The sequence below is a fragment of the Sturnira hondurensis genome, unplaced genomic scaffold, assembly GCF_014824575.4.
Source record: "Sturnira hondurensis isolate 20B ecotype Veracruz unplaced genomic scaffold, ASM1482457v3 Scaffold0024805, whole genome shotgun sequence".
NCBI classification, from domain to species: domain Eukaryota; kingdom Metazoa; phylum Chordata; class Mammalia; order Chiroptera; family Phyllostomidae; genus Sturnira; species Sturnira hondurensis.
Window position 1 is genome coordinate 43919 of NW_028097436.1, and position 27623 is coordinate 71541.

The window sequence follows — 27623 nt, forward strand, 5'->3', positions numbered from 1 at the left end:
AGCAAGAGTGAATCTACTGAGACAAAAAGGATGTCAGTGTTGGCCTGGGCATGAGAGCCTGGCTTCACTGCAAGGGGCACAAGAGAAATTTGGGGTGTTGGGGATGCTCTGTGTCTTGATTGGGGTACTGGTACTCAGTGCAGACATTTTTGAAAAACCCTCTACACTTTGCATTTAAACAGGTGTGTTATATACAACTTATAGCTCAAAATCTGTTTAAAAAGTAACGCTGTAGACACCATTTTCATTCATCATTTTGGGGAATATTAAAAACAATGCCGCCCCGGCCAGGTAGCGCAGCTGGTTACCGAGCTGTCCCTATACACCAAGGTTGTGGGTTCAATGTCCAGTCTGGGCACAAAGATGAATCAACCAAAGAATTCATAAATATGTAAAACAATAGAGTGATGCCTGTCTCTCTTTCCCACCTCTCTCAAATCAATAAATAAACATTTTTAATAAGACAAAACAATGTTGCCCTGGCTGGTGTGGCTCAGTGGACTGAGTGCTGCCTGAGAATCAGTTTGATCCCCAGTCAGGGCACAGGCCTGGGTGTGGGCCAGGTTCCCAGTGCAGGGCACGCAGGAGGCAACACACTGATGTTTCTCTTCCTCTCTTATTCCCTCCCTTCCCCTCTCTAAAAATAAATAAAACCTAAAAAAAAGTTAATCTATTTATAGAACAATCATACCCGATTTCTATATATGTCATATTAAAAGTTACCTAAGAGCCTTACCCTGGTGCCCAGCACTGACGGGACCCCTGTGGGGCACACCACTTGGACGGCACCCTGGGAAGGACCCGACCGGCCTGGCACTCCTGCCGCAAGGTGGGACCCGAACCTCGGTGAGCTGCACCTGACGGCAGCCTAGCCTTATCCCCCAGTCACCAGTGCCGCAACAAAGAGGGAAACCCAAGGAGGAAACCCCGGAGCCAGGACAACAAAACGCGCGCCAACCTGGAATGTACTAGTTAAACGTTACATTTCCAGAATGCGACAGACGCACAGTAAGTCCCTATTTAATGCTAACGATAGATTCTTGTAAACCATGACTGTACGCAAAACAACAAATAAGGAAACCAATTTGATCAGAGGCCAATTGATATAAACTAGACCAAGTTCCTAAAGCATATTTCTAGTCACAAAAACATCACCAAACTTCTAAACAAAGACCCAAAACACTTCTCCCATCAAACCTTGAAATAAATGCGAGCTGACAGACATTTAAGATTAGTAAGAACGCGTAAGAAAACGACTTCCTCACGTGCTGGGTCCTCTTCAGGGTCGTGGGGGCAGGAGCCTTGAGGGGCAGCTCAGGGCACAGGTAGGACCCGGCCTGGACAGGACACTCTTCTCTTTCAGGCACTCATAGCTGCCCTCCCACGCTCAGACCAAAGGAGAGAGGCGTACCAGTGGCCCTTGTGCATATCTTTGGGACAAGGGAGGAAACTGGAGACCCCAGAGGAAGCCCACACAGATGTGGGGTGAACAGCCAAATCTACTCGGACAGCAGGTGGCCCTGTCCCCAGCCTGGAACTGACTTTTCCCCTCCTTAATGAAAGGACACTGAAAGCTACGTTGTTCAAGAACCTGCTGTATTGTGGTTAGGAAAGCAATTGTCCTAGCTTTTAGAAAATATACCTCTGTCTTAATAGATAGAGGGGCACAAATTCTGCACCTCACTCTAAAAATTCAGAAAAAAATGTGTGTAGGGACAGGAGATGAGACAGACAGGGAAAGGGAGAACAAATATACGGAAATTACAGTGAAGGGTATCTGGAAGTCTCTGTAGTAGTCTTTTTTAAAAAATATTTTGTGACTTCCGCCAAGATGGAGGCATAGGTGGAAACACTGTGCCTTCTCCCACAACCAAGTTTGAATACAACAAAAGTTTTGGAGAACTAGGACACACCCAGAGACCAGAAAACGGAATTATACGGAAGTCCAACAGCTACGAACCATTCAACGAGGACGGTAAGAGAGGTGGAGCCAGCAGCGGAGCTGGGTCGGGCAGGACAGACCTAGGAGCACAGGCAGCCCAGAACTAGTCGGGGTGCGGGGCAGACTGACCGCGGTCGCACATTCGCGTGCAGCGAGACGGACCACGCAGGCCCCAGGGGGCAAACCCAGTGGTGGAGGGCTGACAGCGGTGGCACACTCGCGTGCAGTGGAGTGAGGCGAGTGGGCCTGGTGACGGTGGTGGCTGTGGTGACGGTGGGGGTCGCGGCAACAGGCGGCGGAGGGAGGCCATTGTCCCTCTTTGACCCCGCCCCCACATACAACGTCACAACCCAGCGACTTAGTTGCCCTGCTCTAGTGAACACTTTAGGGTTCCGATCCTGCTACGGAACAGGCACGAACAGCCCAAAAGATGGCGCAAGAAGAACTCAAAGTCCCAGAGCCAATAACTCTAAGCGACTGAGAAATTGCCAGCCTCTCAGAAGCACAATTCAAGACACTATTTATCAGGATGCTCACAGAATTGGTAGAGTACAGTCACAAATTAGAGGAACATATGAAGGCTGAACTAATTGAAATGAAGGGAGATGTCCAGGAAACCAATATCGATGGAAAGGAAACTGGGACTCAAATCAATGGAATGGACCAGAAGGAAGAATGAAACATCCAACCAGAAAGGAATGAAGAAATGAGAATTCAAAACAATGAGGGAGGCTTAGGAACCTCCAGGACATCTTTAAATGTTCCAACATCCGGATTATAGGGGTACCAGAAGGGGGAAAGAAACAGCCACGAGTGGAAAACTTATTTGAACAAATAATAAAGGAGAACTTCCCCAGTCTGGCAAAGGAAATCCAGGAAGCTCAGAGAGTGCCAAAGAAGTTGGACCCAAGAAGGAAGGCACACCAAGGCACATCATAATTACACTAGCCAAGACTAAAATGAAGGAGAGAATCCTAGAAGCAGTAAGGGATAAGGGGACAGTCACCTACAAAGGAGTACCCATCAGACTGTCAGTGGATTTCTCAAAAGAGACCTTACAGGCAAGAAGGGGCTGGAAAGAAGTATTCCAAGTCATGAAATCCAAAGACCTACAGCCAAGATTGCTTTATCCAGCAAAACTTTCATTTAGAATGGAAAGACAGATAAAGTGCTTCTCAGATAAGGTCAAGTTCAAGGAGTTCATCATCACCAAGCCCTTATTATATGAAATGCTAAAGGGACTTATATAAGAAAGAGGTGATGAAAAATATAAACAGTGAAAGGACAGCAAACACACAGTTATTAACAACCACACCTAAAACAAAAGCAAACCAAGAGGACAGCTAGATCAGGAGTGGAACCATAGAAATGAAGAACACATGGAGGGTTAGAAACAGGGGGGTGGGAGGAGGAGGAGGAGGAGAAGGGGGGAGAAGGCACAGAAAATAGCATAGATGGTAGGTAGAAAATAGATAGGGGAGAGGGAGAGAATAGTGGGGGAAATATAGAATCTAAAGAAATTGAGACACGTGGTTATAAACTAAGGGGGGGGAGAATAGTGGGGGAGGGAGGGTGCGGGTGGAGGGGAATGAAGGGGAGGAATAGAACAACTGTAATGGTATAATCAATAAAATATATTAAAAATATTTTGTTTATTTACTTTTAGAGAGAGGGGAAGGAAGAGACAAGAGGGAAACATCAATGTATGGTAGCCTCTTGTGCACCCTCTACTGGGGATGTGGTCCGCAACCCAGGCATGTGTCCTGACTGGGAACTGAACGATGACGCTTTGGTTCCCAGGCCAGTGTTCAATTCACTGAGCCACACCAGGCAGGGCTCTGTTCTATTCTTGTAACTTCCCCAGGCTTGAAATAAATTCCAAAGAAAAGGTTAAAAATAAATAACTAGAATATTTCAAAAATGTCTGGTTGATAATTGAGAAATAATAAAGCAAAACAAAACAAAACAAAACAAAACAAACTCTACAGTGTCAAAAGACAAAGCCAGCCCCACTGGCTATTGTGGCACCATTAGCTGGCAGGCCCACGCCCTTGTTAAACACTGCTTGTCTTCTAAGCTTGTCCGCAGAAAAGAAAACTGCTGGAAGCAAGAACAGAACTAATCGCTCCCTACAGCCACAGGAGGAAGATAACTTTGAAATGAACTGTAGCCTTGTGTTAGCCTAGGGGCCAAACAACAGCAACCACCCCTGGCATTTTTAATGCAATTATAATCCAATACAAGCTCAAAGCCCCCACCCCTCAATGCTGGTGTATCTCTCCACTCCATGCCCCTCTCTTTTCTTGGACAGTAAATAGAAACTTTATTCTCTACACATTTTTTCTCTTTCTGAACCCTTCACAGCCCACATCACTGACGACCTCACCAGAGTTGAAATTGGGAGTTTGAAACGGGGCTTTTCAAACTCCACGTACCTCTGACTCACTCGGAAATAGGGGCAAAAGTACACATTCTGTCTCTGTTGGTCTGGGGTGCAGCCTGAATGCTACATTTGGGAGGGTCCCCATGTGGCTATGCTGCTAGGCAGGGGCCAGCATGAGGGAAGCCTGTCCCCTGGGGACAAGCTACACAAAATGGCAGACAGGCCTCTGGAAGCCACAGGCTTAGAAGAACGAACTTAATGTTGGTCTTGAAGGGGATCAAATAACCTACTCCACACCATGCCAGCTTGGCCAAGACTGTTTTGAGCTGAAGCCAACAGAGAACTGAAGATCTCAGACGTTATCTCAACCTCCCCTCCTTGTGAAAGGCAGGGTCTGAATTTTCCTTTACCCAGGGATCCCAATCCCCATTCCTACCAGGAAGGGCAGACTGACCCTGGATTACCAGATAGAACTGGCGACTCTTATCAACCCAGATCAGCACAGCAAACTACTGAATAACCCTTGTCTTCTGTCAGTGCCCAGGGATATTTCCCTGCCCACAACTCTGCCCCTTGAGGCTCAAAACCCCTTTCCTTTGTTTTGTCAATTCTCCATGAAAATGGTAAATCATCTCTGACTGCTGTCTGGGATTTTCATTTCATTTGCGAGGCAGGTAAAATCAGCCGTTGTCTCCTGGGAATCTCTCTTGTCCATTTGCAGGGAACTGGCCACTGAACCTAAGAAAGTAGAGAAAAGGAGGTTTTCCCCTCCTGGACAGCCCCTCAATGCAGAGAAGATGCTAACTGCCTCCACTTCTCATAAGCAAAATATGAGAGGAATCTGGGCCTGGGCCTGAGCCAGCACAGAGTCCTCTGTGGGCGTCTGGCTCTACAGAGTCCCCCCCAAAAGGAGGCAGCACGTGCTATCAAAAGAGATATAGGTCTTTTCCCCCCTGGGACCCTTGGTGGTATCTGCAAAGATACGGGAGGACACTCACAAACCAGTGGGGAAGCCAGCCAGAGCGCCAGCATGGGTGTCTGGGCAGCGGCCCTCTAGTCGCTCAGCGACAGCCCACCAATAGCGCCAGACACCTAGTGAGCTTCTGTGTCCTCTGGGGAAATGCTTACACTTGTGCATGAGGATCTACGGCGTGACCCCGGCAAGACACAGACACGACAGTGAGGTCCAGAAGACAGCGCATCGAACATCTGTGCATCTTCGGGGGTGACTGGGGACATGTAACATGCTTCCGCTTTCTAAATCTTGCCAATTTTTACAACAGAATCTTCCAGTAAGGGAGGGTGTTTTTTGCTTCTTTGTATTCCAAAGAGCTGACTTGATTCTTGGCTTTATCTACTCTACTGTTGATTCCCTGTAAATTACTCTTCATTTCAGTTAGTGTAGCCTTCATTTCTGACTGGTCCTTTTTTAAGCTGTTGATGATCTCACTAAGTTTACTACATTGTATACCTAAAACTGTAATATTCAATGGAAAAAAATGTCTGCAGGCACCCAGACTTCCAGCAGCCACCACCCTTCTCAGTCAGCAGGCAGCCACATCCAAGCCAAGCTCCTCCACCAGCAAAAAGAGTACGATTCACTGAAGGCTCAGATGATGATTAGCAATTTTTAGCAATAAGGTGGGGTTTTTTTGTCCTCACCCAAGGACATTTTTTCATTGCTTCTAGAGAGAGAGGAAGGGAGAGAGAGAAACATCAGTGGGAGAGAGAAACATCAACTGGTTGCCCTCAGGGGTTGGTGCCTGGAGATTGTATGCACTCAGGCTAGAGATTAAACCTAGGTTTATGCCCTGACCAGGAGTCAAACCAGCAACCTTTCAGTTACAGGACAATCCTCCGACCAACTGAGCTACACTAGCCAGGGCACATAAGGTATTTTTAAATTAATGTATGTATAATTGTTTTTTTGTTGACAATTTCATGGCACTTAATAGACCTCGGAATAGTATAAACACAACTTATATGAACTGGGAAACCAAAAAGTATGACGCACTTTACTGCAATGTTTGCTTCATGGTGGTGGTCTGGAACAGAACCACAAAATCTCTGGGGCCGCCTGGATGAAACAAAGGACTCAGGGCATGCTCAGTAGCAGAATGGACAGGACAGAGAAAAGGATCAGCCAACTGAAAGACAGGAAGGGAAACTGTCCAATCTAAACAACAGAGAGAACATGGATGAAACCTTAAGCAAAGAGCCGGAGGTACACCTGACACTGAAATAAAAGAGTAAAATTGCGTAAGGAGAGTCCTGGATGGAAAGAGCAGGTGGGCTGGAAAAGGACCTGAAGAAAAAATGGCTCAAGATTTCATAGTTCAATATAAAGCCACAGATTCAAGAAGAGTAAACCCCAAGCCAATAATCCAAAGAAATTCACACCAAGATGCATCATGATAAACTTCTGAAAACTAAAGACAGAAGAGAAACATCTTAAAAAAAACCAATACCCATCTTCCCTGCAGGGAGAAAGGAAATTCAGAGGAATCCCATCTCTGGCCGCCAGCGTCCAATGCCACCTCAGGAGGAAACAGCCCTCAGGGGTGAACAGGGAGGGAGACCTCTCAGATGAGTCCAGGTAAGTCCAGAACTGAGCACCACCAGAGTGCTTCTCCTCAAGGTGAGGCAGGAGATGTGCTACACAGAACGGAAACAAGGACACGACAAAGGATGAAGCCTTCAGCCTGACACCTGTTCAAGATGAGGGTGCTGGAGGCCCAAGGACTCCACAGACACTTGTCCCCCAAAGAGATTAAGTCGGGCCTTCCTTGCCTGTGATAAGTTATCTCCAGAAATACCTGAGCTTGAGCCCCCAGAGGGTGATGATGTTCTCATCACTGAGCACTGCTCTTCTCTTGGTCCTGCCACGCCCTCCTCTCAGAAGCCCTGGCTCCCAGCTGACCAGGTCACGCCTTCCTCATTCTACCTTTGTCTGGACCCTCTGGTTCTGTCGGTTTCCTATGTGTCTGCATGTATTAAATTTGGTTATTTCCTCTTGTTAATCTGTCTCATGGACATTTAACTAGTAGACCAGCCAAAAGAACCTAGAACCGCAGAGGAAAATTCCTACCACCCCCTCATAATAAAAGAAGGAAGCTTAAGAAAGGAAGATGATAAAACAAAATATGGGTAAATGCAATAGGCTTTCCTTCTTTTAAATTTCTAAGGCTTGACAGTTAAAGCAAAAAGTAACACTGGGATGTGCTTATAAATGCAACAAAGGAACTCTTTAAATCAACTGTGCTAGAAAAGGGGAAGAGTGAAGAGAAGTTGAGGGTGTGGTAAGTTACTCCATATATAATGTAATACCAGAATAATCTCTGAAAATGCTATATTGACAAAAATTCTGTGGTTAACAAACATTGGTCAGGTTCCTGAACCTACTCCTGGGCCCAACTGTGCGCCTCCTTATAAGAATCCCCTTCTCTCCCCCATATCTGGTCACCCCAGATATCTCAACATCCTAGATATCTGAACAGGTGCCTCACGCCAGCCCCCGACCCAGGTGCTGTCTGATCACCTGGCCTGTCTTTAGCAATAATCCTGTTAGGTCAGTTTGGACAGAATGCCCACTGTGACCCAGTGATTTGTAATTTGTATTTGGACAAATACAAAATTCTGGCACAGATCTCCTAAAACCCTAAAACTTTTAAGTGATAAGAGCAACAAAGGTCCTTAGTTATGTTACTGAGGTGACTTTGAACCCTATCTAAGGATGGGGGCTGGTTGCCAAGGGAACAAACCAGTGACTAGAGGTTTGAAACTCAGTCCCAGCCCTCCGCCAACCTCCACAGAGGGAAAAGAGGCTGGAGGTTAAACCCACTGTTGCTGGCCAATGATTTAATCAATCACAACAACAATAAGGCCTCCATAAACACCCAAACAGACCGGGTTCATACAGCTTCTGGTTGGTGCACACGTGGAGCTGCGGGGAGGGTGGTGGGCTCCGAGTGCAGGGAAGCCCCCAACCCTTCCCCACACCTTGCCCTGTGCATCTGTCTGTTCCTGAGCTATATTCTTTTATAATGAACCAGTGATCTAGTGAGTAAAATGTCCTGAGTTCTGTGAGCCACTCTAGCAAGTTAATCAAACCCAAGGAGGGGACTGTGGGAACCTCTGATTGAGAGTCAGCCAGTAAGTAGATGGATGAGCCTGGCATGGGCCTGGTGTCCAGAGTGGGAGAGGTGGGCGGGCACTCTTGCAGGGCTGAGCCCTTTGCCTGTGGCATCCATGCTGTCTTTGAGAGTGCTTCCAAATGTGGGGGAAACCCTTCCATATTATAAATTGGGTCTCAGACCACCCAAAAGTCCCCCTTATCCTTCATGCATCCTCTTAGTAATCTTCCACCCACTGATCCCCAACCCCGCTCCATGGTTACAAATCCCCTCTTGCCCATGCTGTGTTTGGAGCTGAGCCGAATCTCTGTCCCATACTGTAAAACCCCACTGTGGTGATTTTATACCTACCACCATGGTCCTAGATAAAGTCTGCCTCACCACCCTTAAACAAGTATCACTAAATATGTTTTCTCTAACAATATAAAAAAAATACACTAGGTAAATTAAAATGGCGTTCTAAAAAATGTAAGTAACCCACAAGAAGGCAAGAACAAGAAAACAGAAGCAAAAACCAGAAGAGGGGAAAGACATATTTAGGCCCTAATATGTCAATACTTATGTTAAAATACAAATGGCCTAAATATACCAGTGAAAACACAGCAACTGGCAGTGAATTAGAAAACATGACTCAACTACAGGAAGGCCTGGAAGACTGTGGGTGCGGGTCCAGACCTCTGCAATGAAGCAGATGTCACAACGAAGCAAGTCATACAACCCTCTTGGACTCCCAGAGCATACACAAGTTATGCTTACACTGCACTGTAGTCTATTCAGTGTGCAATAGCACTCCCTGAAAAACAACCATCACCTGAGCCCTCAGTGAGTGATGATGTTTCTGCTGGCGGAAGGTATCACACCTCAATGTTGATGAAATCAGTGTTTGCAAAATGCAGTACAATGAATGAGGTCTGCCCGTATTTGCTATTTAAATAAAACTCACTTCAAATAAATAAATAAATAAATAAATAAAATGAATGAATGAATGAAACTCACTTCAAAAACAATGATGTGGGCAGGTTGGATGTAAAAAGATGGGAGTACATATTATGAAATCATTAATCAAAAGGAAAAGTACTGCCCTGGCTGGTGCAGCTCAGTGGATTGAGCGTGGGCCTGCGAACCACACGATCGCGGTTCGATTCCCAGTCAGGGCACATGCCTGGGTTGCAGGCCAGTTCCCGGTTCCTGGCAGGGAACGAATGAGAGGCAACCATACATTGATATTTCTCTCTCTTTCTCTTTCTCTCTCTCTCCCCTTCCCTTCCCCTCTAAGATAAATAAATAAAATCTTAAAAAAAAAAAAAGGAAAAGTACCTACATTAATAACAGGTAAACTTGAGCACAAAGAAAATGATAAGAGACATTAATGATAATAAGCAGGCCCACCCCCCAAGAAGGCATTCCTAAATATGCATGTAAACATGTGACCAGCAATTCTAATGTATGTGCACCAAACAGAGAGTTGCACAGGCAGAAAATGATAGATCTTAAAGGATCACCACACTTGGAGGCATCAACATCTCTCTTTCAGAAACTGGAAGGACAACCAACTACCCAGAAAACCAGCAAGGATACAGAAGAGCTTAATAGAACCATCAACCAATAGGCTCTAATCAACATTTATGGAACAGTCAACAAGAACAGAATATATGTTCCATTCAAATACCAAAATAATATACAAGACAGACCATAGGTTGGGCCATCGAGGTCCCAGGAGAAGAAACCCCCAACAAATCAGAAAGAAGTGACAGTGTGTTCTGTGATTACAATGAAATCAAACTACAAATCAATCATAGAAAGCTTCCTGGACCCCAGAAAGGGTGGCTCAGTTGGTTGGGCAGCATCCTGCAAAGCAAGAGGCCACTGGTTAAATTCCCAGTCAGGGAACATGTCTGATTGTGGGTAGAGTCCCCAGTGGGGTGTGTGCAAGAAGCAATCAAGGCTTCTCTCCTTCTCTCTCTCTCTCCCCCTTCCCCTCTCTCTAAAAGAAAACAAATAAAATCTTTTAAAAAAATAGAAAGCTAACAGGAAAATCTACAAGCCTTGGAAATTAAACTACATACTCTAAATAACCAACCCCTTGAGAAATACCAAATATACTGAAATGAATGAAAATAAAAGCATCATTTCACAATTTGTGGGCCATAACTAAAGCAGTGCTAAGAGGGACATTTATAGTGCTAAAGAGCCTGCATTAGAAATGCTTACACCAGAAAGAAGTCCCAAATGAACAACGTAAACTCCTACCTCTGGAACCTAGAAAGGGAGAAGTAAAATAAACCCAAAGCCTGTAGGATGAAAAAAAAAAATAAAGACACATTGAAAAAATTCAATAAAATTGTAAAAACAAAAAGAGTAGGAAAAAATCAGTGAAACAATGAGCTGGTTCTTCGGAGAGATCAATAAAACTGACACCTCCAGCAAGACTGACAAGGAAGAAAAAGAGAGGGCGCATCTCCAACACCAGGGATAAAGCAGGGCTGCAACAGACCCTGCTGAGGGTGAGATGGTGAAGGAATGCGATGAACAAAACGCTCCGCACACATAAACGTGCACCTTAAGCTGAAAAGAACCAACCCCTTGGAAAACACAAACCAGCCCAGATCATCCACTATGAAGCAGGTAGTGTGAAACACCCCATTCCCAGTAAGGATGTTGAACCTATAATAAAAATACCACTTCTGCTATGCCCCCTCTAAGTCTTCAAAGTCATGTGGTTTCACTAGAGAATTCTACCAAATGTTAGAAGAGTTAACACCAATTCTGCACAATGTCTTTTAGGAAATTGTGGGGGGGTTAGGATACTTTCAAACTCATCTTGTAAAGCTAGTATTACCCTGACACCAACACCAGACAAAGGTGGTGAAGAAAAACAAAGACTATACCACTCCTGAATAGATGCAGAAATCCTTAACCAATTAACAGTAAACAAAACCCAGCAATATACAAAGAGATTTTATACCATGACAATAAGGGGTTGACTCCCAGGGATGCAAGGCTGGATTAGAATTTTAAAATCTCGGTCAACATAATCTACCATATTAACAGCCTAAGGAAAATTCACATGCTCATCAAAAACTGAAGCAGAAAGGCTCTGACAAAACTCAATACCCCTATACAATAAAAACTCTCAGAACTTCCTCAACTTGACAGAGAGAATTTACAAAAACCACCCTGGTTGGCGTGGCTCAGTAGATTGAGTGCCAGCCTGGAAACCAAGGGGTTGCTGGTTCGATTCCCACTCAGGGTACATGCCTGCTTTGCGGGCCAGTAGGGGGTGCACAAGAGGCAACCACACATTGATGTTTCTCTCCCTCTCGTTCTCCCTCCCTTCCCTTCTCTCTAAAAATAAATAAATAAAAATTTTTAAAAACCCTAGAAACTCTATTTCTTTCTTTTTAAAGATTTTATTTATTTATGCATCTTTAGATGGGAAGGAGAGAGGGAGAGAAACATCAATGTATGGTTGCCTTTTGTGCGTCCCCTGCTGGGAGTTGGCCTGCAGGGAACCAGCCTGCAACCCAGGCATGTTCCCTGACTGGGAATCGAACCGCGATCCTCTGGTTTGCAGGCCTGTGCTCAATCCACTGAGCTACACCAGCCAGGGCGCAAAACTCTATTTCTTAAAACAAAACAAAAAAGAAACAAACAAACAAAAAACCTTACAGCTAACAGCATATTTATGGTGAAAGATGAACACTGTCCTTCTAAGACTGGGAACAAGGCATGGATGCCCCCTTGGACCACTGCTGTCCAACACTGTGCTGGACGTTCTAGCCAATGAGATGAGGCGAGAAAGAGAAATAAAGACATACACGCTGGAGAGAAATAGAACTGTCCTTATTTGCAGATGACATGATTATCTACATAGAAGATCCAGGACTCTAGTTAAAAAGAAACAAATGCACAAAAAAACCCTTCTTAAAGTGACATATAAATCCAGCAAGGTCACAGAATATAAAATAAACATACAAAAATCTGTTGTGTTTCTTATACTACAAATTATCATATTGTCAACAAAACTAAAAATATACCATTTGCAATTGCTCAAAAAAATAAAGAACATAGGTATAAATCTAACACAAAAATTACACAACTTATACAGTGGAACAGCAATGACAGTCAGAGAAGGAAGGTGGACGGGAGGTGCCGGGCATTCACAGATCACAAGACTCAGATAGTGACAATGTCGACGCTACCAAAACTGACACACGGCCTGACAAAACTCTTACCCACGGCCTCGGTGGGACTTTGTGCACATGTGAGCAAGGCTATTTTAAACTGCATACAGAAAGACAAAGAGATGAAAACAGCTAAAGTAATTTTGAAAAAAAAAGAATAAAATTACCCAACTTCAAAACTAACGTAGAAATGTATACTCTTAGTGGAGAGGACAAATCCATCAATGAAGTGAAACAGAGAACCCAAGTTTGACTCACATAAATGCACTTAACTGGTTTTTGACAACAGAGCAGAAGAGCTTTTCAGGTGCCAAAACAACTGGGCATCCACTAGCAAAAACCCCCAAAATCAAAACAAAACAACCTGAGACTTAATTCTCCACCTTAGATCATAGATTGTAGACTTAAATGTATCCTGGACCTAAATGTAAAATGTATAACTAAAGCAAAAAACATAGGAGGATATCTTTGGGATCAAAACTAGGCAGAATCCTCTTACACCAGAAGCATGATCCTCAAAGGAAAAAACTGACAAATCAGACTTAATCCAAATTAAAAACCTGGGCTCTGCTAAAGACCCCGTGAACAGGCTGTGATGAGAGGAAATGTTTGCAGAATATACATCCAACAAAGAACAAATATATGGAGTATATCATGAGTTCTCAAAACTCAACAGTAACAAAAGTAAATGACCCAATTACAATGTGGGCAAATGTCATGCGGATACAGACAGCAGACAAGCATAGGAAAAGATAACAAACTTCACTGGCCATACAGAAATGCAGTTTAAATCCTAAGGACATGTCACTGTGTATCTTGTGGCTAGAGATAAAATAAATGGAATGGCTAAAATAAAAAACAGTGAAAGCCAACCAGTAAGTCTGCTCACCTGAGTAGGTTTCTGCAGAAATTTAGAGAGAGCTGCCAAGAGGAAAGCCATGTTATAAGTCTTAAACACACTGAAGTCATTACGGTCCCTGAAAATGGCTCTAAGATTTAAAAAATTAAAAATAAAATAAAAAGCAGCAACACCACATGCTGGTGAAGATGTGGAGAATGTACTGGGAATGTAAAAAGACGCCAGACAACCCAACAATTGCACTATGCCCCAAACTGTTAACAGCCTGGGTCTCCTTCAGCAGGGAAGCGGTTCAGCAAAACCGTGCTTCATCCGTACCATGGGTTCTTCCTCAGCAATAAAAACAGAACAAACTACTGACACATGCAAAACAGTGGTCAGAGAACCACAGAAATATGCTAATTGAAAAGAGCCTACCTCCCACCTAGTTAATGTTCTAGAAACAACACTACCAGATGAATAACACATCAGTGGTTATTGGAGACCAGTGGAGCAGTGGTGTGGTTGTAAAAGGCAATAGGAAAGGTCCTTCTGAAAGCAAACATTCCATATCCTGTGTATTAATGTGCTGTGACCCTGTATTGTATTTCCATAAGACCTTAACACTCAGTGTAAAGAGTACAAAGGGACTATTATTTCTTACAATGTGAGTCTGCAATTACCAAATAAACAAAAAAACAAACAAAACTTTAAATGCACCTGTGTTCAAAGCAGCATTATTAACAGTAGCCAGAAGGTGCAAGCCACCCAAGTGTCCATCAAAGAATGAATGGATAGCCCTGGCTGGTGTAGCTTAGTGGACTGAGCACGGGCCTTCGAACCAGAGGACTGTGGTTCGATTTCCAGTCAGGGCACATGCATGCGTTGCAGGCTAGTTCCCGGCAGGGGACCCACGAGAGGCAACCATGCATTGGTGTTCTCTCCCTCTCTCTTTCCCTTCCCCTGTAAAGATAAATAAAATCTTCAAATGAATGGCTAAACACAGTGGCTTATACGCACACCGTGGAATATCATTCAGCCTTAATGAGGAAGGAATTTCTAACACATGCTACACATGCTACACTGTGGATGAACCTAGAGGACAATACACTGAGGGAAACCGACCAGGCACAAAAGGACAGTTGCTGTGTCATTCCACTTGTGCACGCTCGCTCTCCGGAGTGAAGGGTGGTGCCAAAGCCTGTGGTGTTGGGGGCCCGGGGAATGACTACCACATTGCTGAGGAGTTTCAGCTTGGAGAAGTGAAAACACTGGAGATTGGCTGCACAACAATGGGAATGAATCTTAAGATCACCAAACACTTAAAAACAGTACTGTACATTAAAAATGACTAGGATTGTAAATTTTGTTACACGTATTTTACAACTAAAAGTAAAAGTTAAAAAGACCCTCAACAATAAGACCTTTGGGATGGTGATTCTTGATGCAATGGGCAGAAACACTCTTCAGTGAGGATTAAACAGTACCGACTCATCAAAGTCTGTGTCTTCAGAGAACTGTGGCATCTACAGGGACTGGGAATCTGAAGGTGAGCACCAAAGCTCCGTAGGTACTACATTCACAGCATCGCCTTGTGAGGCGTACTAGTCAAAAGTAACCGTTTTCAATAAAAATAGTTCTACCTCCTTTGGATAGTTTGACTCATCAGCTCAGGCAGCTCAGAGCAGATACTGGGGACATGTGCCTTGCTCACTGGGGTAGCTCCCAGGGTGAGGACATCCCACCCCACATGCTGGCTTATTCCTTCCCACCCGGAGCCCACCCACCCAAGGTTTAAAGTCCTGTCAAATGCACTGTGTAGAGAACACACTGCACATACTGTCCTTCAGCTAGCCTTCCACCTGCTGAGAACCAGCAGCAACAGGGTCCCCCGGGGCCTGATGGCACCCACACTCTCACAATTGCACCTCGTGGCAGCCAGTGGGATGTGTTCGGGAGAACAGTGAAGGCGGTAGTCAGAAACCCCCAGGCAGGAGCTGGGATGGGAAGGTGTGAGTGAGGAGGACACCTGCAGACCAAGCCTAGCTGACACCTGGGAATGGAGGCCTTACGTGGAATTTCCCTAAGACCCCTCTACATGGCTGTGTAATGGTACTGAAGAAATCTGCCCTCCCTCCCCTTTCTCAGTGGAGGGGACACCAAAGCCTCAAAGTGAGCAGCCCAGACTCTGAGGTGGGAGGAGAGATGGACTCATGTAAACTTGGGTGGGTCCCCTTAGTTTTTCTAGGATGGGGCTGAACAGCCTGTGTGGCAGACACAAACCTGCCAGGGTCTCTCTGTAGCTGACAGAGTACAAAGGGGGTTCTTAAGGCTTCTGAAGGTCACTCACCAAGGGCAGCTGGAGGGCAGTCACCTGCTGTGTGTCCCTCAAGGTTGGGTCCTGGAGGGATGAGTCTTGTGAAACTGAAAGAGATGAGAAGAGCTTATCTCATAACCTCAGTCCTTTTTCCTCATTTGCAAAGGGAGGACCACAAGATAATGCACACAAAAAGCTTCAGGCAAACCACAAGACTTGTTCCTTTGCTCTCAGAGACAATGCAGGGGACTTTTAACAGGGAATGCCTGAGCTCCAGTTGGCTCTGCCACCAAATTGGGAAAGCAACTTCCACAGGTGCAGAGATATCAATCTCATGATTCAAAATCAGGAAAAAATAAAGCTGGGAGCTCTGAGTACCACTAATAGCTGCCAGCAGTACAGATTACGGTGGGGCTCCAGGGCCAGATAAATACATACACGTTTAAGTTACCAACTGCAAACTCCAGAGGTTTGTCGCAGTGCCCTGACACCATCGCTGGAAGGTATAGAATGAAGGGACACCTCACTGGGCCCACCCTGGGGCCTGGGTGGGGGCGCTATTCCAGCAGGGATGCTCTCCCAATTGGCAACCCCACCTGGCTCAGGCTTCTGTAAGCAGTGAGCCTCACACGTCGCCCAGGGCATAGCCATGTGAAAAGAAGCTGTTTCAAAAGGTGGTCCTTTCACAGGAAAGCTGCACCTAGACGGTGTCCTAGTCTCCTGAAGGCTGACTCCATGCCACACACTCAATCAGTGTCAAGGCTGACACAAGAGCCAGTGTCCCCCACCTTTCAGACCCAGGCTGCAGCAGGGACAGGCACAGCTCTTTAGAACAAAGGTCCAGAACAGGACAGCTCAGCTGGTGGTGACACTGGGGGTCCCTGAGAGAGGTGCCCGCCTCCCCCCCACCCCCCTGCATGGCAGGGAGGGTGTGGATGTGAGGCGTGATTTCCTTCACACCTTTCTGAGTGATGACAGCTCCACCCCACCTTTCCCATGAGACATGAGTACATAGACAGTTTTGCAAATCACTGTGGAAACTTTTCAACCTCTAAACAAAATCCAGCTTCTTAGGAAGATTTTCAAGATTAGGAACTATGTGGCTTTATTTGTTTATTTTTACTGGAGGCTCATCCCAGTGTCTCACCAGGTCTCTTGTTTCTTTATTACAGCTCAGGGAAAATGGAGCAGAGCCGCTTGGCCTGCTGCCCTTTGGTGGCAACTGGCTTGTCTCCCAACTTCCCCACAAAGCACCAGCTTAGGCTGGGGAGCCCCTTCTGGGGGCACAACCTGCACAGCCCAGGCTGCCTGTACACGCAGAGTTTATTTGGACTGACAGTCCTTGCCTTATGCCTGTCATTACAGGCTGAACTGTGTCCCCACCAAATTTATATGCTGGAGTCCCAACCTCCAGGATGTCAAACTGTGACTATATTTGGAGATGTTGGTCTTTCAAGAAGTAATGAAGTTAATGTAACATCATGAGGATGGACCCCAACCCTACTTGACTGGTGTCCTTGTAAGAGACTTTGACACATGTAAAGGAACAGAGAGATGATGACCATCCACATGCCAAGAAGAAAGGCCCCCAAGGACCCAGGCCTGCCCACACCTGGATCTCCGACTTCTAGCCTCCACCACTGGAAGGAAATAAATGTCTGGCGTCTGAGCCACCCTGCCTGTGGGACTTGGTTCAGAAGTTCCTAGAAACCTAATACAGCCATCTGGACTTCAAACAACAAGAGGCCGAAGAGTTTGATTTATACAGGACTCAAGAGTTTCACCCCCCCACCAAAAAAAATTTAACTTTTTTTTGAATTGAAAAATTTATTGCAATGCCAAGGACAAGTTCTGTGAATTGAAAGAGTACTCTCCTGGACGCCCCCTCCTTTGCATGTTATCTATAGTACTGGGCTGACCAAAAAGTTTGTTTGGTTTTTACCATAAGATGGCCATAATAGCACTTAGTTGCCTTTAACTTCATTTGAAAGTTGTTAGATTGTATCGTGACAGCTATCTTATCAGCATGCATTTAAAAAACTTTTCAAAATGGGTACATTTTTGTGTAGCTATCTTCAATTTAATATTGAAGACGGAAGAAAAAAATGCAACATTTCCGGCATGTTATACTTTACTATTTTAAGAAAAGTAAAAATGCAATTGAAATGTAAAAAGAGATTTGGGCAATGTACAGAGAAGGCGTCGTGACTGATTGAATTTGTCAAAAGTGGTTTGTGGCCCTGGCTGGTGTGTATGGCTCAGTGGTTGAATGCTGGCCTGAGAATCAAAGGGTCGAAGGCTTGATTCTCAGTCTAGGGCACATGCCTGCATTGCAGGCCAGGTCTGCAGTAGGGGGTGCATGAGAGGCACCCACACGTTGAAGTTTCCCTCTCTAAAAAATAAGAGAAATGAAGTCTTTTTTTAAAAAGTGATTTGAGAAGTTTTGTGCTGGAGATTTCTCACCAGACGGTGTTTCATGGTTGGGTAGCCCAGCCGAAGTTGACAGTGATCAGACTGAGACATTGAGAACAACGAACATGACACCTACGCGGGAGATAGCCAATATACTTGATACATCCAAATTAATAAAGTTATTGGGGAAAATAAAAAGTATGTCTTTTTTTATGGAAAACCCATAGGACTTTTTGGCCAACCCAATACAATGTGGAAAGCCTGCCCGAAGTAACCCCCGCACCACACAGGTCACTCACTCAACCTGAGGGCAGCACGACTTCCTGTAGGGATGACATCAACTCAAAATCATGATTGGCTCAGGCCCTTGGCTCTGCATTTTATGGATATAGTCCTTTAATCCTCAAGAAATCCAATATGGGCAATGATTGCCTCCTTTGGATGGACCAGGAAATTGAGGCTTGCAGATTTCAGAAGCATGCTCCGGGTACAGTGAAAGGATTCAAAGTCAAGTGTACCTGGGCCAAAGCCACCCACCTGCCTGTAGCCACCAGCATACTCTGGACAGATATTCAGAAATGTCCAGGTGACATTCAAGCCAGGAACCCTGAGATGCCTACCTGTTCCTTCTGAGGGTATTCCTGGATTTCCTGCAGCATAATAACATGCCTGAGGTCAGGAGTTGTTTAGCTGGTACAGACGGGTTCAGGGAGACAAGTGGAGATGGCCATACTCGGCTCCTGACATAGGTGCCACTGGGACAGCCATGGTGCCCAGCTATCCCCAAAATGGCAAAGCCCAGAGATGCGCCCTCACAGGGAGAAGATGGTGCAGCTTCAGATACCCCCTACGGCAGAGGTCCCTCTGGGTGGACTGGGTGCCAGAAGAGAACAGACACCCTAAGGAGATTCTGATTCAATTGCTCTAGGGAGGAAACCAGACCTGGAAAATGGTTTATGGCTCCTTAGGAAACAAGAGAAAACTACTGAGGTCGAGAGCCACCACCAAGACACACAGGAAGGGCATGCAGGCTCCTCCCCCACACCCCCAGGCTCCCTACCTGGGTCCCCGCTGAGCTGGCCTGGCAGTCTGCTCTGGAGCCCTGGGCCCTGGGGCAGAGCCACCAGCGGGGCTTCCTGGCTCTTTGCAACATGGCTCTGGGGCTCTGTTGGCAGCGGCTCCTGCTCTTGGTCCCGAGGACCGTCGGCGTCATCAATCACCACTGGGTCCTCGCAGTGCTTGAGCTGAAATCCCACAGAGAGTGTCTCAGGACAGGTGGTGAGGGCCCCAGCTAGCCAGGGCCAGTGGTCGAGCACTGGAGGCTCAGTCCAGGCCTTGGACAGGGATGTAAAGAGGGGATGGCTTATCTTCCCCCTAATTAAAGCCTTTAGATAGAGAAGGTAACCTGCTGTACCAAGACACCGGCACTTGTGTAGGACCAACCAAAGCATGGAGTTCCAGATGGAATTCCTCAGCCCCTGCAAGAAGGTGAGTGGCCCCATCTCCACTGTTGCCCAGCCGCTCTCACCCTCGCTCCTCCCAGCCTCTGGCCGGCCAAGAGCAGCCGCTCCGCTCACCCACTGCCAGGGTCTCCCCGGCTCCCGCTCCAGTGCCTCCACAGCAGCCACAGCCTGCTCTCCACTCTCAGGCTCCTGGGCACGCACCCAGCCCTGGATCTCACGGGGCAGGATGGCCAGAAACTGCTCCAGCACCAGCAGCTCCAGGATCTGCTCCTTGCTATGTCGCTCGGGCCGCAGCCAGCCCCGGCACAGGTCCCAGAGGCGTTGCAGGGCCTCACGGGGGCCTGCTGCCTCCTGGTAGCGGAACCGGCGGAAGAGGCGTCGGGAGGATTCGGGGCTGGGAAGCTCGCCCTGGGGGCCAGGGCTCTCTCCCGGTGGGCTCCTCATTTTCCTGGGCTCCTCACTTTCCTTCGGAGCCAACACTCGGGGGCACAGGGCTGTGGGCATGATGGGATTTGATGGGGGTCAGCAGCAGAAGACGACCCTATTTCCAAACAGAAATCACTGGCTTCAATGCTCTGGTCTCCTGCAGCAGATTCTGGGGGGTGGTGATGGGGAAAGCGACGAGGCCCAGAGACCACCCTTGGGAGAAGCTCTGGGACCTATGAGAAGTGTCAGTATGGCTGGTCCTTGCACAAAGGGAGGGAGGGCAGTACCACCCCCCAACAGCATCATTACATGCTCCCCTAACTGGTCAACTGGACAAATAAGGCGGGGAGTCCAGGAGAAAAGCAGTGGCCTTGCAACATGACAATGGCATTCTGAGCATCCAGCACACTGACAGGGCTACATGCAGGAGCCAGAAGAAATTAAGACTCTAGGGTACCTTCAGTGGCTGGGTCCTCCTGGAGAGGACCAGAGAGGGCCAAGCCAGGCAGGCTGCTATCTTGGAGCTTTGGAGCCAAAGTCACCGTCCTTGCCCTTGAGACCTTCACAACATGAGCTGGAAAGACAAAGACAGATGAGCAGGGAAGAGACATGAGGGCGCATCCAGGATGGGAGACCCACATGCTGGCAAAAGTGCCGAGCCAGCTCTGACGCAGAGTCTGCCTTGGGAGACTGGGGATGGGGGCGGGGGGTGGGGGTGGGGAGCTCCTGGCTGGGAAGATACTCACACAAGAAATGGGATATCAAAAGTGACAGCCACATCCTGAGATTCTTGGAGAAAATAACTCTGTGCATTTAAAAACACCAGCACTTCCAGATCAGCCTCCCCCAGCTCACTAAATCTAAGATACCTGACCTTGCCTCTACCACCTTCTCTACCCTTGCCATCTTAAAAAAAAAAAGATTTTTTAGAGAAAGGGGAAGGGACAGAGAAAGAGAGGAAGAAAAGCATCAACATGCAAGAGAAACAGTGATCGGTTGCATCTCACCACCCACTGGGGACCTGGACTGCAACCCAGGTGTGTGCCCTGACTGGGAATTGAATCCAGAACCCTTTGGTTCACAGGTTGGTCGGTACTCAAGCCACTGAGCTACACCAGCAGGGCATAATGAAACCATAATGAAGGCACCTGTACACACCAAAGAGCCCTTCCCCAGACAGGACAGAGGCGGGAGCCCCCATATGAGCACAGAGGGCGCTCAGGGACCCTCCATCCCCCCAGTTCCAGTGAACACACATAGGGAAACATGAGAGTAACAGTACTACTCACAGACTACGGGACCCAGAGAAACCCCCTCCCGCTCCTTCAGGCCTCTAAGACCACAGGGCACAGTCACTGGACCTCCACAACCAGACTACATGAGGCATCCCAGCTTAACCTTAACTGCCAACAGCTCAGGGGCCCCAAGGATCCCACGTGAACTGCGGCCCTCGCTGCTAGTTCACAGAAGAGCCACAAACCCATGGTACGGCAATCAGAAAAACCCAAGAGCCTGTACTGCTTTGCCTTCCACGGAAAAACAGTCTAGCAGAAAAGGACTGAAGGAGTCCGGCTGGGCCCCTTTCAGCAGGCTCCTAATCCGCCTTCTTCAGGGCCGGCTCCTGAGCTCAGCCGCCACACAACTGCAGAAACTCTGGGGCTCAGGTCTGCCTCAACCTAAGGGAGAGCCAGGCCCCACCCTCATCGTTCTGGGTCCGGCGTCCGCTGAGAACCAGCCCCAACTAGACCGCGGTGTTCCTCTTTGTCAGCCGGGCCCCTGGCGGTAAGAGGCCAGGAGTGATGCCTGATGAATGAACGAACTAACGTGGGTCCCAGAGGATCCCCGCGGGGCGCGCGGGGCGGGGCGGGCTTATAGGGGAAGGGACTGCGCGCTATCAGTAGAAAGGAAAGGGGAGGGCATTTTAGGCCGAGGAAAGGCCGAGCTTTTCCTCGCTCCACGTCTCCCGCTTCCCCTGCAGCGCGCGCCCACGCGCACACCACACACACACAAACACACACACTCGCGCGCTCGCGCGCCCCCAGTGTAGCCAGTTCCCGGCTCCTCACCTCACAGTCCGTAACTCCTTCCCCGCGTCCAACTCAAACCGCTCTGGCCGCGGCGTTAGTCTCCGCAGCCGTTCCTCATCCTTCCCGGTCGGCCTCCCGGTGTCCTTCCCGAGGCGGGCTCTCTGCAGGGCCCGACTCCCTCCCTGGCCAACCAAGCCCCGTCTCCTGCTCATCCAGAAAACCACGGCTCCACTTAGAAGGGAAGAGTAGGAACAAATGTAGGCGCCTGAAAAACAATATTGGTGTTACTTTAACCAACCCCCCCGCCCGCAGATCCACCGACGATCAGCTCCGGGATGGGGGGGCGCGCGGGGCCGGGAGGCGCGCGCGATCGGGGGTCGCAGGGCCGGGAGTCCTGGGTGCTTGCGGCCGGAGGAGGGGGTAGAAGGGCGCTGCGCGGGCCGCAGGAGCCCGGCCGAACTCACCGCCGCAGCGCGTCCCGGTTGAGGGCTCCGCAGGCTGGGCCGCCGCCGGAGCCCGCCGGACGCGGAGGAAAGAAAAGGCCGGACCCTCGGGCTCCCTCCCCTGGGACACTTCCTGCTCCGCTCTAGGATCGCGGAGGTCTCGGCGTCTCAGTGGTTCGCTCCCCGCCCCCCGGCCGAGGTGTGCGCCCGGGTGACATCTGACACCCCCGGCCCGGCTCGTGCACCGCCCCGCCCCTCTTCGCGCGCGTCCGGGTCTTGGCGCCGGTCGGGATGTCTGCCCCGCCGCCAAGCCTGGCCTCCCCGTGGCCTGGGGCGCGCCTAGCGGGCTGTGGGCGGGGGCGTAGAGGGCACGGCGGGGACCGCACCGCTGTCGGTGATCGAGGACACACTCGCCATGAGGACCCCCGATGTGGAGAGGTGTTGGGGCTGTCCTTTCCACTGTTTTCTCCACTCCCACGCCCCGGGGCTTGTGGTTGCCAGGAACTGCGGATCCTGGGCCCGGGGCTGAATGGGGAAAGGGGGCGGCTCCTTTTAGGAATCCCTTGTGACCTCCCAAGGCAGGCGCCACCACCCTGATGGCCAAAACCCCTTCTAAGAGCCGGCTGCGGCCGCTGAATAGACGAGAAGGGCGAGAGAAACGCAGACACCCTCTGTCTGCCTTCGCCGCCTGGGACGTCCGAGGTGTCAGCTTGCACTTTCTTGGGCTTAAACAGATATGGGGAGTTTCAGTTTAAGTAAGGTTGCCCACTGCAAGGCCCTTCTGAGCATCAAGACAAGGCTGGGGAGTGCGCGGGGAGCCCGGTGCATCTCACTCCGAGTTGCAGGGGAGGGGAGCTCGGGGCTCTCCGTTCTCATCGAGTCAGAGGCTCAGGGGGAGGTTAGAGGCCATTGGAAGTGGCAAGCAGGAATTAGGGCATCCCGAATCCCCCCAACACTACCCCATGCTGAATATAGCTCCTAAATCAGGAGGGGTCTTTCTGTGTCATCCTTAACCTTCCAGATTCCGGAGCTTGGAAGGAAGAGTATCTCTAGTCCCCTGAGCAGGTCTGATTTTCTCCTACCCACGCCACTGCTCCATCGAGCCTGCGTGAACTCTCCCAGGGAACAGAAAGCAAAGCAGAGAAGTCTCTGGGCACCGAGCACCGAAGGGTCACCGACCCACAGACACCTCTGCTTTCAGTCAGACTGATTCAAGGACAAGCAGAACAAACTAGTTTCCCAAAAGAAAATGGCTTGGCTAAGTGAGTTGGGACCTGGTGGGTGAGTCAAGACACCAGCCCTTTGCCCTGTGTGTCTTTTCACTCCATGGTCTGGTGCCGCTTGTTTCTTCAAGTTACCAATTGCCATGCCTGGCTGGTGGAAGTTACTGGGAGCCGCATCTGTCAAATGCCTGGACTCTGACTTCAGCAGGAGATGGAGGAAAGCAAAGGAGTGAAGCTCTTTTCAGTGAACAGTGGTTGTTCAATCAAATGGTCACCCAAGGATCTCACCTGGAGCCTGTGGATAGCAAAGGGAGCTACCCGCATCTGACTGCTGGGAACTCAGTATTAACCCCTCCACCCCCAGGAGCACTGGCCAGCACCATTGAAGCCATGCAGCCTGCGGAGAGGGCCCCCCTGGGAGGAACCACAGACCAGTGAATCAGGGACCACAGGCTTGGGCAAAAATCCCAGCCTGTGGCTCTTCTGTGAAGGTTCAGACCCTCTGCTGGAGATCCCAGCCCTGAGACTGGCTGAGGAATCAGCAGTTGAGCGTTGGGAACCTGTGCTCCTTGCTCTGCTCTACTGTGGCCCTAAAGCAGGTAACATGCAGAACCCAGAGACTGCTAGCACACAACATCAGGTCAGTCCCCATTGCCCAGCCCAGCTCCTTCCCTGCAAATTCTCAATCCATCTCAACTCAGAACTTGCCCTTACTTTGCATTTGTCCTAAGCACCTGGGTTAAAGCCTTCCTCCTTGACTCCTGACCATATGATCTCAGGCCTACTTCATCTTTCGGCACCTCAGTTTCCTCATCCAGAAAACAGAGCCGATGCTGTTCACCTCATTGGAATCCTTCATCATTCAACAAATATACCAAGAACCTCCTAGGCTCTCTTGGGCTAGGTGCTTTTCCAGGTGCACAGAGTACATGTGTCAACACAACTAGCTTCTGGGGGTAAAGGGGAAGCAAGCAGTTAGTGAAATCAATATCATGATCTGCCAAGTTTGATCTGTGCTGCAGAGGACAAGAAAAGTGGAACAATGTCTGGTAACAGTATTAAAGAAGTCAGGGCAGGCTCCACTGCCACAGTGACATCTGGAATGAGGGATCTGATTAAGCTCCAGCTGGGTAAGAACAGGGTCCCTAAGGGAAGGAGGGTCAGCACAGGGTTATGGCCACTGAACAAGGTTGTGGGGTGTCTGAACTGGTGGGGGATACTGGGAGCCATGGGAAGGTGCTTTCCTCACTGTCAAGTGGGGCTGTATTCAATGTCTACTGTGAAGCACCAGCAAGGAAGCTGTGCCCTCAGGCCACTGAAGGCCCACCAGGACCTGTGCAGGTCTTCGTTTTATGTTACCATTGCTGGTTGTGTATGTTTTTATAAAATGCTTGCTGTGTGTCACCGATTGTCCCATCCTTGGGGAGACCATGGTGGACAGAAGATCCTGGCTCCTGAGAGTTGGGAGGAGAATCAGGAGATAACAAATGACTCTTCAATATAATGCCATGGGCGACAGAATGCCCGGAGGAGCCTGCCACGGCCTCAGGTGGAACCTCCGAGAGGAAGTGGTATCTGACAGCACAGCAGGCCCCTGTCAGGCAGAGCAGAGGTGTTCGGGAAGAGCATTCCTGCAAAGGGGGCAGCATGGGGGAAGGCCCTGACACGGGAGCTTGGTCCTCTTGGGGCAAGAGCGGTTACTGAAAGCCTGGGCTGGAGGGATAGAGAGCGGAATTCGATTGGGCGTGGCCTGACGGGACCATCCTTTTACCAGGACCACTATCCCACTATTCGGTCCAGCAGAAGCAGGACCTATTGGAGAAGCAGAAGCGGGTGCCACGTTATAAAGGGCAGCAGAAATGCAGGCAAGGAGATGGTGACTTCGAAGTTGGCTGGCGGATTTCTCCTCCCTGTGCTGTGTGGCCTTAGAATGAGGAACAGCTGTGGCTTGGGCCTGACGTGGGTCCAGGCTTGGAAGCAGGTATCTGGGAGAAGGGCGAGGCTGGAGCACAAATCTGGAATTACAGCAGTAGAGACACTAGGTGGGTGTGGGCGATGGGGAAGCAGCTTCAGAAAGGGCAGGTTTGGAGACCAGAGGAAAGGAGGGGAGAGCAAGGGAGGGCAGGGGGAAGTGGGGCGGGGGTAAAGCGAAGCAGGGGAGGCTAGGAGCAAGAGCCCTTTCATGAACCAGGGCTGGTCAGGGAGCTGAGTGCTGTTTCAAGATCCGGTTAGAGGAAGAGAAGACACAGCCGGGGTCTCTGACTCAGGCTCTGGTGGAGGTGGTGGGCAGAGCAGTGTAGAGGAGGGAGTAGGGGAGTGGAGGTGGCCAGCTGTGGGTACAGGGTACCCTGGTGAAGGTGGGGGAAATTAGACGGAGACCGGGCAGGCAGGAGGAGTCTGGGGTGCACGGCCAAGGGGGCAGGGGACCCTGGGCAGAGGTGGGCCGTTGTGGGTGGGTGGACCCATGAGTGCTTGTGCCCTTCCGGGGAGTGAGAAGCAGAATGTGATGGTTCATTTTATGTGTCGCCTTGCCCTGGCCACAGGGCCCAGGCATTTGGTCAAACACCATTTTTTAAAATGAGATTCACATTTATATTAATAGATTTTGAGTAATGTGGGTGGGCCTCATCCAGTCTGTGGAACTCCTTAAGAATAAAGACTGATGTCCCCAAGGAGGAGGAACTTTGCCTGGAGTCTGCCTTCAGACTCCAGACTGCAACAACACCTCTTCCCTGGGTTTCCAACCGTGCCCACCCTGCAGATTTCAGGCCAGTGAGACAATATCCACCCCTCCCCCCTCCCCCCTCCCCCTCCCCCCCACACTCTACACACGCTGGCACACTCGCGCGCGGCCACACACACCCTCCCCCCTTACTGGTTGTGTTTCTCTAGAAAATGCTGACCAACACAGGGTCCTAGCTGACGGACAGCGGGAGGCATGTGGCCTGTGCAAAGGCCCAGCGATAAGCCACTGAGAGCAGGGCTCTGTGTTAATAAGGTTCTCACAAGACAGGCCTCCCAGCTGTCCCAAGAGGGCTGTTAACCTACTTTTATGTTTTCTTTTTCCTTCTGCCAAAGGCAAGAAGGCTTTAAAACTAAACATAGGCCGACACAGCTCACTGCTCAGAGCTCCAGCAGAAGCGCCTCTAAAATGGCCCAGTTGTCACTGGAGAAAGTTGTCTTCCCTTTCCCTGAAATCGATGTTGGGTGCTGTGGCCCAGGAAACAACATCAGTACTGCAAACACCAGTTTGGGGAGCTGTTCACTAGCATTGGGGTGTTAACGCCAACTCAGCCAGACACCCCAGGGCCAGCTGTACTCGATACACTGATCAACTTAGCAACCCAGGGAGCTGGAGTGAAACTTAATGAAAGGAGATGATCCACTTGGAGGATGGGAGGACTGGAGGCGGGTGGCGGGGAAGTGGGGGTCACATCCCTGCCACTGTTTAGAGGTGAAGTCAGGAAAGGGGGTCCGCTGGGAGTCCTGGGCTGTCAGGGGCTGATGGCTTAGCCTTGGAATCCTGGAAGAGTGCAGGGCACCGATCTGGGGAGCCTGTGGTAAGAAGATGGGGCCTTGTCACATGTCACAGCAGCTGCAAGGCTTGGGGAGGCCCTGTTCCACAGTGTCTCTTCTGCTGCCTGGTGCCTTCTCCATCCTCACGATTCTCACGCATTTGCCCTGGACAGGATTCAGCTCCATCAGGAGGGAACCACCCTGATCCTTGCAGTTGTGTGGATGTTTCCATTTACATGGGTTTCATCCTTTCTGTCTGTTCCTTAAATGAGGTGAGTCCCAGGATCCTGGAATTTCAGAATAAGAAGTGGGACTG

At 49.1% G+C, this 27623-nt stretch overlaps 1 protein-coding gene and 1 non-coding gene across 4 annotated transcripts in view; one reads left to right on the plus strand and one right to left on the minus strand.

Annotated features, from left to right (window-relative positions):
• Positions 1 to 22700, minus strand: part of ZNF496 (zinc finger protein 496) — a 34471-nt gene extending 11771 nt beyond the window's left edge. The window contains exons 1-7 of one of the 3 annotated variants that reach the window (XM_037038648.1): positions 22590 to 22700; positions 22165 to 22390; positions 20556 to 20672; positions 19787 to 20166; positions 19270 to 19453; positions 18830 to 18859; positions 15831 to 15904 (exon numbers count right to left, since the gene is read on the minus strand). In XM_037038648.1, coding sequence (XP_036894543.1) covers positions 15831 to 15904; positions 18830 to 18859; positions 19270 to 19453; positions 19787 to 20116 — 618 coding nt within the window. In that variant the 5' untranslated portion in view covers positions 20117 to 20166; positions 20556 to 20672; positions 22165 to 22390; positions 22590 to 22700. Of the gene's footprint in view, positions 1 to 15830; positions 15905 to 18829; positions 18860 to 19269; positions 19454 to 19786; positions 20214 to 20555; positions 20673 to 22164; positions 22391 to 22589 lie in introns of all 3 variants that reach the window. The other 2 variants (XM_037038646.1, XM_037038647.1) reach the window with 2 other exon arrangements.
• On the plus strand, positions 13508 to 13637 carry LOC118981878 (small nucleolar RNA SNORA33). The gene has a single exon (XR_005065426.1). It is a non-coding gene; the product is annotated as a small nucleolar RNA SNORA33 (small nucleolar RNA).
• Positions 22701 to 27623: the final 4923 nt, after the last annotated feature.